General features: G+C 44.9%; 1 protein-coding gene across 1 annotated transcript in view; it reads right to left on the bottom strand.

Annotated features, from left to right (window-relative positions):
• Window positions 1-224: 224 nt before the first annotated feature.
• The window catches only part of CUNH16orf71 (chromosome unknown C16orf71 homolog), a 63095-nt gene continuing 46647 nt past the window's right edge, over window positions 225-16672 (bottom strand). The window contains exons 15-21 of the mRNA XM_018067683.2: window positions 15305-15449; window positions 12947-13220; window positions 9561-9667; window positions 6420-6574; window positions 4980-5124; window positions 2062-2190; window positions 225-493 (exon numbers count right to left, since the gene is read on the bottom strand). Coding sequence (XP_017923172.2) covers window positions 225-493; window positions 2062-2190; window positions 4980-5124; window positions 6420-6574; window positions 9561-9667; window positions 12947-13220; window positions 15305-15449 — 1224 coding nt within the window. The remainder of the gene's footprint in view (window positions 494-2061; window positions 2191-4979; window positions 5125-6419; window positions 6575-9560; window positions 9668-12946; window positions 13221-15304; window positions 15450-16672) is intronic.

Below are 16672 nucleotides of genomic sequence, written 5' to 3'. Positions count from 1 at the left end.
AGGGAGAGACATAATGCTCTGAATTACATAAAAGCTTAATAATTCTAAGCACATCTTTAAACTAATTTGACAGTCTCTGAAGAAAATTATGGCCACCTGAGCTGTTTGTGATATGAAATGTGGCCTTGCCCATAACAAGTCATGACAAATTCTTCAGCTTTTTAAGCAGGTGAACAAAGAAACCTGTTCTTCTTCCACTCACCACATTTTCCATGATGTTCCTGCTATGCTAAAAGCAGCTGGCCAGGATAAACTTCCCTGACCAAGTTCCCCAGCCCTCCCCAAGAGCTGGGATCACCTGCACTCCGAGACTGGTTGTTAAGCCCAGGAAACAGGATCTGGTGAAGGAGCTCTCCAGCACTTTTCATGGTCTCCATTCCAACCACTGTCAGTGTCACAACTTGCTCCATCCCGGGATCAGCAGCGTACGTTCGCTGGCAGAAAAAATCCAGAGGAATGTTGTGGGGCTCTGGAACTGCGCTGAGGTTTCCTCCTATCCAGGGAGATGATCAAAACCAGAACTGTTACCCCACAAAACCAAATCTCAGGTCTTTTTTACTGTGAAGGAATTAATTCTCAACCAAGCAAAGGCCAGTGTTTCACTGTCTCCTCATGCTGCAGCTCAGCATGGCCAGGAAAAGGTTCCTGCATGAGGAGTGTTATCACAGCAAACCTCCACTAATTAGTTCCACTCCTTCCCTGGAATTACATTTTGCCGTGTAAAGCAAATATATTCACATGTAATTTTGATATCCTTATTCACCTCCTTAAGCAGAGTTGATAGATCTACACCAAAGTGATTGAAGGCATCAATTTTGGATTGATAACTGGTGTTTGACTTCACATGAATTCAATACTTCACTTTGCTTTCAAGGAGATTACAGGGCACACAACTGAGAGCTAATTTGGGGACTACTGCAACACCATGTTTGTAGCCACGATCCTGTTGGGAATGGTATAGCCTGTGTTTGATTCCATACTGTTTCACTACCTAATTATTAAAACCATTGTATTGATAAACATTTATTTACTTAGTTATTCCTATACCTTAACATTTCATAATGCTGGAGAATGGTGAATAACATGCATTTGATGATTATTTTTCCTTATTATTTAGTACGAATTCAGTTTTGGAAAGTAACATATTTCAACTAAAAGTCCTGACATCCAAAAATTCAAATAATTTAATTAAATAAATCTATTAGAACCTGCTTAACATGCAAGAAACCTGTAGTTAGTGAAATAAACATCTGTTTACCAGGACCTTCAAGTGCACAGAACTAGTAAGTTTAAGACTCTCCCACCCATGTGAGTCACAGTTTTAAAGCAGAAAACCCATTTACTTGCTGTTTCAAATCCTATCAATTTCCCAGCTTTGAATGAATGAGTTACTAAAGTGAATTCAACTGTATAAACTGAAATTAAGAATATCTGAGTAAAATGAAATTGAAAAGTGCCTTTTCTGCACCTACAGAAAAAGTAGAGCATTTATCACTTCAGCACATTCCAGTTTTACACACAACCACTGATTTATCTCATTTTAATATTTTGACTTCTCTTGAAACTATGGCAATAAATATCAATAGACTGGATATTAATCTTTTAACTAAATATATTAATTAAGGCTTAATTGGATGTTATCATGTCACATTTAAATAATTTCTTTTTGCATGTCTTTTTAATTAACTTAAAAAGTATTTTCATTTTGCTTTTCTATTGATTCTTCCATTCATTACCTAGCAGCAGAATGCAGCCAAATGAGCATTACCATGATTGATGGAGAGCAGAACAGTAAATGAGCTATCATATACAAAAAGCACATTCCTAATGGTTTTCTGCAGGAAAATGCCTTAATAAGGTTGTAACACCTTATGGGGCTGCCTCATCCCTGGAAGTGTCCAAGGACGGGGCTTGGAGCAACCTGGTCTAGTAGAAGGTGGCCCTGCCCATGGCAGGGGGTGGAACAGGGTGGTCTCCAAGGTCCCTTCCAACCCAAACCATTCTCTGAGTCTGTGATCCAATAAAAGCCAGGACAATGCATTTCCCACAGCTCTGACCTACCCAGGGCCTGCAGCGAGGTCTCGGCGTACGGAGCCACGTGGAAGCAGACAGAGGCATCCAGGCCAGCAGTCACAGGGGGGCTGCTCTGCCCACTGCCAAGGCCTGGCTTTGCCAGCTCATCCATCAGCCCTGTGCAGGGAACAGCAGCAAACATGAGGGATCCAGAGCTCTGACATGAAAAGCCTCTGCTATCAAATGTTGGATCCATACGAACACAGTTCCATTACCGAGACGTTAACGTGGGTCACGCTGAGCTTACCCGAGACATGAAATGCACCTGAACCATCTCCTCTCCCCCAAATCACATTAATCACTTCAGTGGGGCAAGCAGTTGTTGAGAATTGAGGCTGGGCCACAGCTTTCTCTGGAGACACCTCTGCTTTGGGAGCAGCACCCCAGTTGTTTCTATCGCCTTCTAACTCCTGCTGTGAACGTGCAACAAATGCACAGATGCTGCCACACAGCTGGATTAGAATAAATATCTTAAATAAGTTGGTATCCACTAGGAAGAGTCACAAATGTGAGCCCAGCGCTCACGTGGAAGCCCTCAAGGTGTCTGACACCCCAAGGCACAAGGCCAACGTCCTGCATCCCACATGGCACCACGTGAACATGGAGGTTTCAGACCTGATCAAAGACATCATGTCCTGCTCGTGTAACTCCCAGCCTGGAAAATATCTGATTCCACACCACTTTCACAGACACTAAGTGCTTAAACCCAGTAATCTCTCAGCTTCATTGCTGCTCCAAAGAGCTGGGCTGCACACAGGCAGTGCATTAAGGGGCTGGCATATGCTACACTTCCACAACAATTAGTTCAGCCTTCTGTAATAATATTTCAGACCACAGTTTTAAAGGCTTGTTATTTTTAAAATTACTTTGTACACATTTGATTGCTTTCTACCGTACAAGGCTGTCAAAAATTCACTCTAGTGGAACATGAGAAATGGATTATTGGTGCTGGAGGCTGATGGCAAAGCTCAGGTGTCAGATGTGCCACTGACAATCACCTCTGCTTCTCGAAATTCAGCAGGCAAGAGGAACCAAAAATGTGCCATCACTGTCACAGCATTACCTGCTGTTTGTTCAAACTTGGGGCATGGCAAAAAGTAAAGCTTGGACATAAATATATAGTGTTTGATTCTCAAGACAGAGATCCTTACCCAAAACCACCTATTTATCTGCTCTATTTCAGGAATAATTGTTGAGCTTTTCCTTGCTCTGAGAATTAAACAGTGTTCAAGATCTAAAAGGGGTAACTGCTTTTCAGGGGTACTGATTATAAATGCAAAACTTCTTAGTGAGGTATTTATCCTACTCAAATCCTAGTGCTATTCTTCACTTCCCGGAGGCCAAACCAAAGTTTGTGTGGCAAGAGTGTTAGCTTCCCCTCTCCAGGGCTCTGGAACATGGACTAAGGTCAGTTCTGAAGCACAGGACTGATGCAAAGAGCACAGAACACATGGAAAGAGGCATTTGCAAAATCTGTCTAGAAACAAAGGAAAAAAACCCCTGAGTTCTCTACAATGAGGGAAAACATTTTACCTTTCCAGACTATGCTTTGTTCCAGTCCCACCTATATATTTCCAGTGGAAATTTCCCTGTGCAAGACATCAACACTGTAAACATCCTCTGTGGCACTGAGAAAAGGAGCAGAAACTGTACTTTTTAATAAGCAACTTCCTTTGGGTGTAGAGGCAGCAGGTGACATAGGGCTCTAATTATTCTGCCATGATTAATCCTCTGTGTCTGCACTTGTTTTCAGAGCAGTCTGTGATAGTCTCAGGAGAAAAAGCCCAGGACTTTTTGAATTGCCATTTTTTTTCCCAAACCTCTAAAATGGACAGTTTAAAGGAAGTGACTGGGCTGTGGATGAATGTCCTCCTCATGGGCTATCTGTGGTGGTGTTAATGGAGGGGTCAGTCACAGGGACCCCCTTCTTGGGAAGAGCTGGGCAGGGCAGGATTTCTGTTCCCTCCTGATCACTCTGATCTTCCCCACTTGAGACCAGTGTCAACTCATCCTCAAGAAAACCAAATCATGTTTTTCCTGAACCAGAGCCTCAGCATAGTTTCATTCAAGTAAGAAGATTTGGGGCAGCAACTTGACTGTTTTTGGCAGTCCCTAATATAAAATGAGGACTTGGAAGTCACAAGTACGCAGGACTTGGAGCTGGTATTGGTAGGATCAGATGCTGCCCTCAGGCTCAGTGGCACATCTGCATTTTGGCTATCCTACCTCTGTATGCAATAAGAATATCTGAGAGGAGGTTGTTGAGGTCATATAATCATAGAAAGTCCTGAGCTGGAAGGGACCCACAAGAATCATCGAAGTCCAACTCCTGGCACTGCACAGGACAATCCCAAGAATCCCACACCACGTGCCATGTGTGTGAGATGACCAAGTCAGGCCCAGTATGGAGGTGTACGGAGACAAGGCTCACAAATTCAAGCAGGGGAGGCTCAACTTGACATAAAGAAAAAACAGTTCTCATAAGGATGGCCCAGCATTGGAACAAAGCCCCAGAAAGGCAGGGGAGCCTTGTAGATTTTCAAGACCTGACAGGAAAACCCCTGAGCATCCTGATTGGAATTCACTGCTGATGCTGTACTGAGCAGGAAGTTGGATGAGACGCTCTGAGGTCCTTTCCAAAAGGAACTACTCAGTGATTCTAAGTTCAAGAGGACTCCAGTGCTAAAATCAAACACCTGGTAAAGATCAGCCTGCTCTGTTGAATGGGTAGTCGTGACTGATTCACACCTTGGTCTGGGGAAACGTACAGAAAACTAGCAGGCCTTGATATTGTCCATAACTATTCCCTGCACTGTAACAGCTGTGGTCAGACTGCTAATGTTTAGCTCACACACAGTGAAATGCAAACCTCCTTCCCCCAGGCTGGTGAGCAGGGAAAGCATTACCTTTCATCAGGGCAGGAATGTGATGACTTGCATTCTCCTTCCTCAGCAACAAAACGAGGCAGTGCCCCCGTGGTTCAGCTGGGAGTTCTCCCCTTGCAGGACTATCAGGTGAGCTTGAACTCTTTCCAGGGCAAAAAACATCAATCTGAAATAATGAGGGCAAGTTAGACTGCTAAATCCACATGTAATTACTATGGCACTCCAGCAAATAGATAAATTGCGATGGCATAACATGATACAGCTCAACACTGAGGCACAGGAATTTTCAATATCTAGGTGTTCATGCATCACCTATTCATGAGGCAGAGAAACTTAATTTAAACCTCAGGGAAGAGGCTTTACATAAAAACATTCTGCCCTGGAACTGGGCTGGGCCAAAACCACAACAGTGGTAACAGAGCTGAAATGTGGTACCACTTTAAGTCACTCATACAAAAATGATCTTGAGTCCCAAATGAAGGGATGATTTTCAGAAATTTAAGCTCCAAACAGCACATTGCAGCAATAGCTGCTGCTGTTAACTTCTTAATGGCCACTCAGGATCATGCTCCAAACACCTGGTTATTTGGTCTGTGGTATTCCATAAATAGGTTATATTCATCCTAACAAATATCATGGCCAGGGACATTATTATTCCTTAGGCTTAAGCAGAAAAGAGGGGATTTGTACAGTTTAATTTGCAAAATGATGTATTTGCTGACTGACACAGCAAACAATGCTCAGCATGATAATTTGAAGTCAGGGATCTGCTCCTTTGTGAGAGAAGGTGCCATAATATTTCTGTGTGATTTATAATGTACGAAGTGCAGCACTGGACTTCTTGCACATGTTAAGTTTGACTCCAATCTTGCATTTATGATTATTGCTGTTTCCTTAGGCTGACTTGTCAAAATGCCAACTGCATTTTAACTCAAATCTATCGCCATGTTAGAAAGAGGTTCAAAGAAAAAAAAAAGTTAGTTTTGATAACAGGAAAGCTCTTTTTGCAATGCATTTGGAGTGCATTGAACGAGGGGACTTCCTGCTGAAAGGCCCCGATGGACTGTGAAGTACAGCACCAAATATCAGCCTGTTAGTGAAGACTATCTCCTGAACACACCTTTGCAGATCAGTGAGTGTTATTTTGGTTCATGGGGCTACTTGCTTTTCTGAGATCAATGGTAAAATTCATATTTGTTTTAGTAGGAGGAGGCCCAATGATGAATTTACACTCCTGTTCCTAGTGAGAGGCCAAGGCCCAGAGGGATTTTTCCTACTGGAGAAAAGCCAGCACTGAAAGCAACCCAAGTGCCGCTCCCAGGAACAGGGAGAACACAAGTGCTGTGTAGCTGGAAAAGAGGGAATGGGAGTCCTTGGAGCACTTACTAGAGGAGCATTGGCATAATTAGTTCCAGACCAAGGGGTAACAGGGTATACAACTCGCTGTGTTCTGTCCAGTACCTGCCTTGTTGTCATGCTCAGCACAAGGCCTTGCTGGGGTGAGAGCTGCAGCTGCCTGAGGCCTTGCAGGACAAACCCCCGACGAGCACAGACAGACATCACCCTTCCATAGGCACGAGGAGACACCACAGGCGACACCAGCAAAATGATGTCCCCTACAGCAAAGAGAGGGCAAGGAAAGCAGCGTGTTATTGTCACAGAAGCTGTGGTACCAGTGCAAGGCAGCTCTCACAGTGGGTGGTTCCAGCTTGAAGCACATCCCAAATGGTGACACTGTGTTTTACAGTTTATTTGCTATATCCAGCTCATAATGACTGCAAGCCAGTGCCACCCTAGGATGGAAAAGCTTATGGCATCATCAGTAATTTCTTTATGAATCATACACTCCAGATAGCCTGTCTCATCAGGTCTGGGGGGTATGTGGCTCAGCTCACGTGCAGGCAGTGTGTCACCCTGTGGGGACTGGGGGCCTGATAAGCCTGGCCACATGATGAGTAACCAAAGTCAACAAGAACAGCTTGTTCTTGAACAATTTCTCCACTATGAAGTGCATGAAGCAGCCTCAGCCATTCCTCTCTGCTGTTACTGGTGGTCCCAGCCTGCAGCTGCTTCTGCAATCCTGCTCAGCACCACCTCCTGCTTCCTCTTGTCCCTCCTTTACTCCTGTCTCTAACCTTCATCCCAGAACCTGCCTTGTGGTACAGTCTCCTGAAGCTTTGGACCAGCCTGTGATCATGATTTCACCTCACTCTTTGGTTTGGAAACCATCTGAGGCCTCAGAGGTTCCTTGGTCATCATGACAGTGATACCAGCCTGCTCTGTCCTACCTGATCCTCATCCACTGGGTCTGGCTGCTTCAGTTCTCCTTGTGCCCCTCACCCCAGTAGATAAGGTTCCATTGGGTTAGCACCTTGGGGTTTAGACTCCTGCTTTGTGAGTTGAATCCCAAGCTCACTGCCAACACATGCTATGGGCAAGACCAGGAAAAAGAGACTACAAGACCTCCCGAGCAGTCTAAGCCCCATCTTAGGCACTACAAGACAACATCAAGACTTTTCCTTGAAGCTTCTGATCAACTTGAGGTCTTTGCTTTGTTCTAATCTTATTTTGGCTGTTTTTACCACCACCTTCATTATCACACCTTCCCAGCTCTAACACAGCTTTTTATCCCTCACAATGTACATTCAGATCTCATAACCTGCCAAGAGTGACCTCTGAGGGCGAAGCCTCAGTGCCACTTCTCCATGGGTTTCCTCTACACTGCCCCATTAATTTCTCTTAGCTCTAATCAGGTGATATGAGATTGGAGGATTTCAGTCTCTGCGTCCTAATTACGCTTGTTTTGGTGGGTAGGACAGCGACTATTTCTTTTTATTTTAGATTTTGTGGTATGAATAACCATCCTCTCAAGAATCTGACCAAGGCTCAGACTGGTAGTTCAAAGCAACAGTACCAAAACAAGACAAACCTTGTGTTTAGCACTAAGGATGGGACAGGTAGGGTGTTTCTTTGCCTAAAATTTCTATTTGGCTTTACCACTGACTTTAAGGCAGACATTCATTATATGGGAACTGTCAAAATACAGGGTTATGGGTGGTAAAATTTTGGTTCCTTTCTAGTTGACAACAGTTCTAAAAAACATTTTTGCATATAAAAAACCCAAATCAACAAAAATACCTGCTAGGGGGACTAAAACTTGGATTATTGAGAAGAGGCAGATCTACCTGGTGGGAGATGCAGTACATCTGCTCTGTATGGGTAAATATTCCTGTCTCCAAGAGAAGCTGCTGGAACCCTGAGGGAAGGAGTTAGTGAATGTTTCCTTTCCTTAAAACCCCACAGAGTGTCTGCTCCCAGACGAGATTTTCAGCTTCCCTTCCGAGAGCCATGATCCAGCTATCTTAGGAATGAAGCTCAACAGTGACTTCCTGAGCCCAAATATACATGGAACGTGGTGTGGTGTAACTCAGCAGCCCACAGCAACTGTGAATCATTAATGGCCATAAAAGGAAGGGGAGGCAGAATATGTGACTCATTCCATCAGTAGCCACCAGCTGCCATCAATCCCCATCCCAAATAACAGAGCCAATGGCTGGCTGCCAAAGTACCTGAGTTAACATGCGCTGTTGTACCAAAGAGTATTTCAAAACTGAGACTTGTTTTTTTTTGCTTTCTCCCTTCTCCATTTTCCTCCCATCACCCTCTGTCTCTCTGTGTTCCTTTCATCTTTTTGCTTATGCTCTCACCCTTTTCTCGTGGATTTTTTCCTTTGGCAATGTAATTTCCCATGCTTTCTTTCTCTGTCACTTCAATCCTGCCTCCCTTCTGCCACCTTCTCCCTGACAGCTACTGACCTTCTGCTCCCCTCAGGTTCCATTCCTGTGAAACTATCAACTGTGGGAGCAGAAACCAGCCACCAATGCTCTAAACATTGTCCAAAGATCCCTTGCACCCCAGATCTGCTGTGCCAGGCCCCACTACAGAAGTCTGTCAGCACATTGGCCTTTACAGCAGGTACACCAACGGGATCCTTCTTAGCCAGGTAAGGCCTTGGCAGGTGTCCCTTGGACACAGCCTGCAGCTAGTTAGGTACCAATTCAGAAGAGGAGAAAACTCCTACAAAGGGAAAAGGGGTATTTGAGTGGAATCAGCTTAATGCAGTGCTCCCCTTTCTGACTGCATGGTCAACCCTGCCCTGAATGAAGCCTTAACCATTTAATTCCCCTGATGATTATATTCAGCTCTTCACCAGGAGAGACAGATGATCTCTGATCAGATAAACAAGCAATTTAAGGATTTTATTAGGCCTTCACTATTTCTCTGATGAACAGGCCCCTCTGTGCAGAGATTTCCTGTGCACTGGTTTTTTGTTTCTTCCCCCCCCCCCCCACTTCAGTGACATCTAAGCAGCCTGGAGGACTCCAGCAGCTGCCTCCACAAGGAGGTTGATGTGTAACACTTCTCTGCCACTTCATTGCAGGAAAAATGTCCACTAGAAATTCATTGCTGGCTCTAGAACTGGCCAGGTCACAGCCCTGAGCAATCCAGGGAAGCAGAATTTCCCAAGACAGATGGGCTGGGGTAAAGTGACATTGCCAGTGAAGAAGAACCATGAAACCTCCAGATGAATCCAACGCTGACCTTTGGTAGTTGAGACAAGCATGGCTGGATGTCGAGGCAGCATCATGCTCTGGAGATCAATCTTTTCTTCATCTGCTTCTGTCCCAGCTGATGAAGGACCCTGAGAGCTACAGAAAAATGATAAATATTAAAAGCTGTTACACCAGATTCTGACTCAAATCTACTTTCTGCAGCAAATCCAGGGCCACAGAAGGTTCTCTGGTAAAACTGCTTTACTGAAAAAGCCATTTCAATCCCGTGTCCCTGACATGAGCTGCACTGAGGTCTCTCTGACTGAACATTTTTATATTACTCCCCCTGAGGCTCTCTGTGTTCAATTAAAAGTAGCTAATGCAAAGTACCCAGCTTGGCAAAGAAATCTGGGAATCAATAAATATGTTAGGCTGCACTACCAGAGCTATTCCCACCCACAGACACATCATAGTTGCTGTTCACATGGGGTTCTTTAGCCTGAGTTTAAGCAGTTTGGAAGGTTCATGTTAGGCAACAAGCACGATCGAGTCTGGTAGAGATGTGCCAGGGAAACCTCTGCAACTTCCCTGCATATCCAGCAGGCCCAGATCAGGGCAGGGTGAACAGAAGGTGTGGTTTGGGAGCCAAGGACTGTCTGGGAACAGTTTGGCTGGGACTGTGAGCACAGGCTGCTCAGGCAAACCTGCCTCAGCCCTTCTGAGCTGGCTGGAATGTATCCTGCTCTCTGGAACACATCCTGCTCGCTCACTCCCAGGAGCCCATGGCATCTGCAAGGATAATCTGCAAAGACCCATCTGAGCTGCAGTCTGTATTCCTGTCTCCCAGTGGACCAAATCACCAGCATTAGGAGAAAGATAAGTGTATTGTTTAGAATGTAGTGCCACACCAGACTAAGTTATACCACAGGAGCAGAACTCATCATCTTTGTAAGAGGAAAAATAAACAAACAAACAAAATAAAAATAGAAACCAAAAAATACATAAACTAAATAATAATGTATCATATATATATAATTGGTATAATAATAAATTCATATAATAATGTATATTTATATATTTATAGTAAATTTATAAGATACATAATCTTTAAATGTAAATCATAAATTTATAAATAGAAATTATATATTTATGTTTGCAAATAAATGTATATACAAAGCTGTAATATGAATTATTAATAATAAACTTATATAATAGTATAAAATAATAGTATATATTATTACTATATATAGTACACATGTCAGGTAACAAATCAAAGTAAATTTTAAAATTTTGCCACCTTGATTTTTTCCCCCATCTTAAAAATAAAAATGATGAGAGCGGCTGTTGATGGCCAAGCAGAGCTGAACTCTCACACACAATCCCTCTCCAGCACCAGGTTAGTTCCACATGGCTGAGCTTTGCCACGCTGCAGAAAGCACTGCCAGCACTGCAGCTGATCTCCCCCCAGCCTGCTGCCACAGCCACTGTGCCACACTGCCCCCAGGAGCAGCCAGGATCCTAAGAACTGTCCACAGCCTGTAGGTGCAGGGCCTTCTCTGAGCCTTCTGCAGCAGTTTCACCACAGCATCATTTGTTCAGCAATGCTAAAAGGAGATGCCCACAAGCCAAAAACCCCAGTGCAGAGGCTGCATCCCATGTGCTTACACAGGGCTGTGGCAGACATGACACCAGGGAGGGGAGAGCTGCAGTTTGATACTATAGAATCACAGAATCATTAAGGTTGGATAAGATCTCCAAGATCATCAAGTCCAAACTTTGACTGAACACCACCATGCCCACTAATCTGCATTATGAAGGGCCACATCTACTCTCTTTTTGAACTCTTTCGGGGCGGTGACTCCACCTCAGCTGTGCCAGGGTTTCACCACCCTTTCAGTGAAGAAATTTTCCTCAATATCCAACCTGAACCTCCCCTGGCATAATTTGAGGCCGTTTCCTCTTGTCCTGTCCCTTGTTCCTTGGGAGCAGAGTCTGACAGCCCCCTCTGGTTCCCTCCTCCTGTCAGGGAGATGCAGAGAGTGAGAAGGTCCCCCCTGAGCCTCCTTTTCTCCAGGCTGAGCTCTCCAGCTGCTCCTCACAGGACTTGTGTCCCAGACCCTTTCCAACCTCTGCTGCCCTAACAAGCAGGAAAGGGCCCTCTGAGCACAGCAGAGCTCTATGCTCACACAGAGGATTAAATGTGCTCCCTGGGCCCTCAGGTCTGAGCCTCTGTCCAGGAAGCTGCAAGATTGTCAGGAAGGGAAGAGATTGTTTTGTGCCATAGAAAGTACTCATCTCCATCAAGGAAAAGCTGCAGAGAGATTTGGGAAAGAGAGTGTTGATAAGGAGTGCAAGGGAGTCTGGGTGCAGATGGTGTGCAAGGTCTGCTGAGTGTCACTTCACAGAGCTGCTCAAGCTTTTCTCCCTGCCCTCCCCTTTCCCTCACCCCCCTCTGCTCTGCTGGGTGAGGCCAACAGCAGGTATTTTGTCAGTGTTAAAAACTTTCAGATTAAAAACCACTCAGTAAAGCCATTTCTGTCCGGGAGCCTTTGGGAGCTGCAGGCCCCTCCCTGCAGCACTGCACAGCAGCACAGGGATGATCAGGGCTGCATGATGGAATAATGGATGCTTAAAAGCCATTCCCAGACCCATCCAAGCACGACATTCCAGACTCCTGAACCTCACTTGTGCCCAGCACTCTTTGGAACCCTATAGTTATGCCATCACTTCCTAAATTGCATTCCTCGTGCTGACAGCTAAAGGTTTATAAGCCACCCTTCATTTTCACACATATCTGTCATCATCCTCCAAAGAACCTTTTCCCTCTGAAGCCCCTTATCAATTGATATGGAGGGACATAGGGCAAAGCTAGAGCAGGTTTCCCAGGAAAGGGCCACTCCTTCTTCAACACCAAGTCTCCAAATCTTGCTGCAAGTGCATGAATTACCAGGCTCGCTACCAGGGAACAGGGGATGGAAAGCAATCACAAGTGTCCCACACCTGATACATCTAGGACCTGTGGGAACAGCCTGAAGTTGTGTCAGGAGAGGTTTAGGATAGATCTCAGAAAGAAGTTCTTCCCCCAGAGGGTGGTTGGGCACTGACCAGGCTCCCCAGGGAATGGTCACAGCCCCAAGGCCGACAGAGCTCAAGGACAACACTCTCAGGGACAGGGTGGGATTGTCAGGGTGTTCTGTCCAGGAGCTGGACTCAGTGATCCTGATGGGTCCCTTCCAACTCAGCATATTCTTTGATTCTGTGATCTGGTGCAGAAAAGAGGAGGACTTTTGCAGACTGTATAACTGGTTTGGAAACACAAAAGTAGATAGATTCCTTCCACCCTGCACTCCTGTTCCCCAGACCTTTAGCAGAAGGCTGACATGTAAAGAACACACTGCCTGTGGGAACAACACTTCCAGACCATCAGACCATCACCTGGAAGGCAGGTGCAGGATCCCAGCAGCCCTTCCTCCAAACCAGAGGCACAGCTCCCTGTGGCTGTCCAGGCAGGGCAGGTACATGAGAGGCTCCTCTTGGCTCTCGCTGTAGATGGCATTGATGGAACCACAGTCTGTCACTCTGGCCAGCCATGGGTCAGATGGCCCCATGATGTCCTGCAAGGTGCCACGTGCTCTAGGCCCTCTCACACACAGTGCCAGCACTGGTGGCACGTTGCCAAGCTCTGAGGTGTAGGAAGAAGGCAGCTTTTCTGTGGAAACAAACATACGTGTGAGTAAAACATGGAACAACCAGCCCCAAGGTCATTCATCCCACTCAAGTGCTCTGTCATAGCCAGACCTCAAAAGGGGAACCACCTGGTTACCTGCCCTGTGGGTCCTATGCTGGCAGCACCTGCAAATTTTTACCTAATGCTAAATCTGAGATTACTGAAGGTGCTCTATTAAAGACAGAGGAGTTGGTTGCCTCATATTTGCTGTGGAAAGGTGTGAGCACAGAGTTAGTGATTACAGAGCAGGTGATACACTGGAAGTGTCCCTGTCCATGGCAGGGGGTTGGAACTAGACAGTCTTTAAGGTCTTTTCCAACCCAAATTCAGCACTTTAAGTTCCTGTGCAGTCTGTTGTTCATGACCACAAGGGTGGGGACTGAAGTAGAGACAGGACAAGAAGAAGGTCCTGTGGAAAGGGATGTTTTTGAAAGGGATCACAAACTAGAAATTTGAAGACTTCTTTTCTACATTATTTCCTTCTGCATCAAATACAGATTTTGTACAATGCTGTAAGATCAGCTGCATCAACTCTTCCCCATGTCTCTGGCAAACCTTTTCCCATGTCTCCCAGCATAGCTGGGTCCAGGAAGTAAAAACAAAGAGAAAAAACAAATTTGGCTTCTCTGCAGTTCTTACTGCAGCTGTTAGAAAAAGCAGCAAGGCTTCCCTTAGGTTTAAAAGCATATTCAAAGACATAATTTCTTGCATAAGAATCAGAAATCAGAACATAAGTCTCTGGAGCAGGTAGATGATGAAGCAACTGGCTGTAAATACTTAAAATAATAATTTTCAAGTTTTCAAACGGGTAAAAGTCTAATTTACAAACTCACCCAGCAGTTCTCAGCTCAAATGAATTGTCTCTTCATACAAAATGTTCTTAAATAATACTGCCTGGTATAGAGCATTGAAGCAGATCTGCTGCCTGTCAGCTCCTAATGACTGGTGATTTTATGGTTTCCTTATTCATTTCTGAAGTCCTCCTTCATTTCTCCAGCTATCACTAGGAATGTGTTACGTGCACAGCCCTGAGAGAACTGCAACCCCATTCCTAAGGCAGTCTGCTCCTCTTGCTTCCAAATGCAAAAAGGGAGCAGGGAGACTGGAGAATTTTCTCTGATGAAGCTGGTCTTCACTCACCTTCTGCCAGAGGAAAAGCAAACCCATTTCCCTCACTCTCAGCCTGCCTATATCTTTCCCACGGGAAATGGACTGTCTGTATGAGGTGGTGTCATACACAAACCTTCCAGGAGAACTGCCTGGTTTAAAAGAAAGCACAAGCCAGGCTGTATTACAGAGGCAATCTCTAAACTTTGCAGCTAATGCAACACCTGTCGCTCTGGAATTATGTTGCATTAGCAACTAATAATATTCCATAATGCTTTAAGACAGGTTTCATCACCTCTGTTTCCCAAATGGGAAAAAATAAAGACTTGACCATAACATGCTCATTTGACACATTGGTGTCTTTGTGATTTGAGTTCAGAGACCCAGATCATTTTTATTTACCTTATCTTGTTGGTCTCCCATCTCAGATGGGATCCTATCATGGGATTCTATTAAACAATATGACATTTTGTGGATGTTTTACCAGCCAATGCAATTACAGGACAGCTAGATCAGTACTTTGCCCATGCTTGTGAAGTCCCACAGGCAATGAGATGGGGGAATTGTGGAAGAGGAAGGCTGGATTTTCTGCAGCTAAAACCTTCAGCAACATAGTGGGGAACTAAATTATTATATTTAACTCACATGATTCTAACCCTGGAGCTTAGAGCACTGCAGTTTGGGAGAGCTTGCTGCAAAGGAACAACTAAACTCTGAGACACCAAAATGTATCAAGGGTTAAAAATTCAACTCGTGGATACTCAACACCGGGAACAGAAGGAAAGAAACAGCCCTAGATACTGTATAATTTCTTTTGGGAAAGATATAGGGACTTATAAAGCAAATCTGACACCCTCTGCCCATGCCCACAGCACCACATCACCCTTCAGCTTTGGATTTACAGATCTTTGTCTTCCCTTCAGCACCATCACAGGATCTGAAGGAAAAGCAGAGCTCACCTGAGCTGGAGAGCAGCACATCCTGCTGGGGATAGAGCAGGCGGAGGCCACAGACATCCAGGCCAGAGCTGAGCAGCAGCTGCAGCAGGTGATGGGCAGCCAGGGGACTTCGGAGGAGCCTCTCAAACAGCAGCACCATGGCAACCTGAACAGAAGGAGCACGTTGGGAAAATGAGGCAAATGCTTCCAAGCCTTCAACAACCTCACAGTTGCATCCCTTCTGCTCACCTTTGGTTCCCAGGATGGATCTACACTCCAGGAGCTACAAAGAGGCTTGGTTTTGGTTTATGTTTATGTGCAGTTCACAAGAAGGCTCTTAGCTTTGGGCTGAATCACAACTATCAATGATAATTATAATTTAATCTATTTCTGTTGATATAATTGTGCCTTTTGTCATGTAAACCTACTAGTAAAAAACTGCAAGGTCTCTGGGGCAGAGACCAAAGCACATCACCTCTGCTGTTTAACTCTGTGTACTACCATTTGCCCATCTTTCTAGATGATTAAATAATAATAGACTAACTGGTTGTTTCTTTATACCTATAAAAGCGACATAATCAACATTAAAAAAAAAAAGATCAAAAGGCAAACACATGACTGGTACTCTCCCAAATTTACATTTTGAAGTCTTCTCTACCAGACTAATCCAATTCAGCCCATTCTGGCACATAGGAAGACACACAGCAACACGTTCTGAACGTCTATACCCAAAAGGGAAGCAAATTATTATTACTTTCCCATCAGAGAAACAAATTGGTTTAAAAAGCAAGTGCTTTAAAACAGGGAATGGTGTGGTGCTGTGGATAACACTGTTTTGCTGTAGGCCACACAAGCTGACTGCCCTGGCCCCAATCTGGGCACAGTTCTCCTGGATGCAGAGCAGCACGAGGATTTGCCCAGACCAAGGTTTACAGCTGCAGCAAATGCCAAATGAATTCATCAGTACTGGACACTTGAAATGAAATGCTACTCCCCCATAAAGACATTGTGAGGCTCATACCAGCGTGCTAAATGAAGATATACATTTACTCAAATCATATAAAAGTAGGCTAATTAGGAATAAAAGCTCTATTTCTTTATGTTTGTTTAGCTCAAGCTTTCCAGATACCAACCCAGAACTCACAGCAGCCAGGAAGGGAGTATTTTCTGTATCTGCTCAGAGTCCCTGGAGCTTAGCTGCCTGGGCTTGGGGCCAGCTGTGAGAACACAGCCATCCAGCATCAGGAAACCTCAGGAAGTGCCCATCTCCCCTCTTTTCGGGGGCCTGGCACTTGGCTTTTCTCTCTGTCAGAGCTTTGTTGAGGTGGGCCTGGCCCAGTCTTGGATGTCACCAATTCTGGCCACTGACCAAACCCATGGATTTCCTGG

This window comes from Manacus vitellinus, unplaced genomic scaffold, assembly GCF_001715985.3.
Source record: "Manacus vitellinus isolate BGI_N305 unplaced genomic scaffold, ASM171598v3 scaffold_12_pilon, whole genome shotgun sequence".
NCBI classification, from domain to species: domain Eukaryota; kingdom Metazoa; phylum Chordata; class Aves; order Passeriformes; family Pipridae; genus Manacus; species Manacus vitellinus.
Note: the sequence above shows the minus strand (reverse complement) of the source record. Positions and strands in the feature narration are given on the sequence as shown.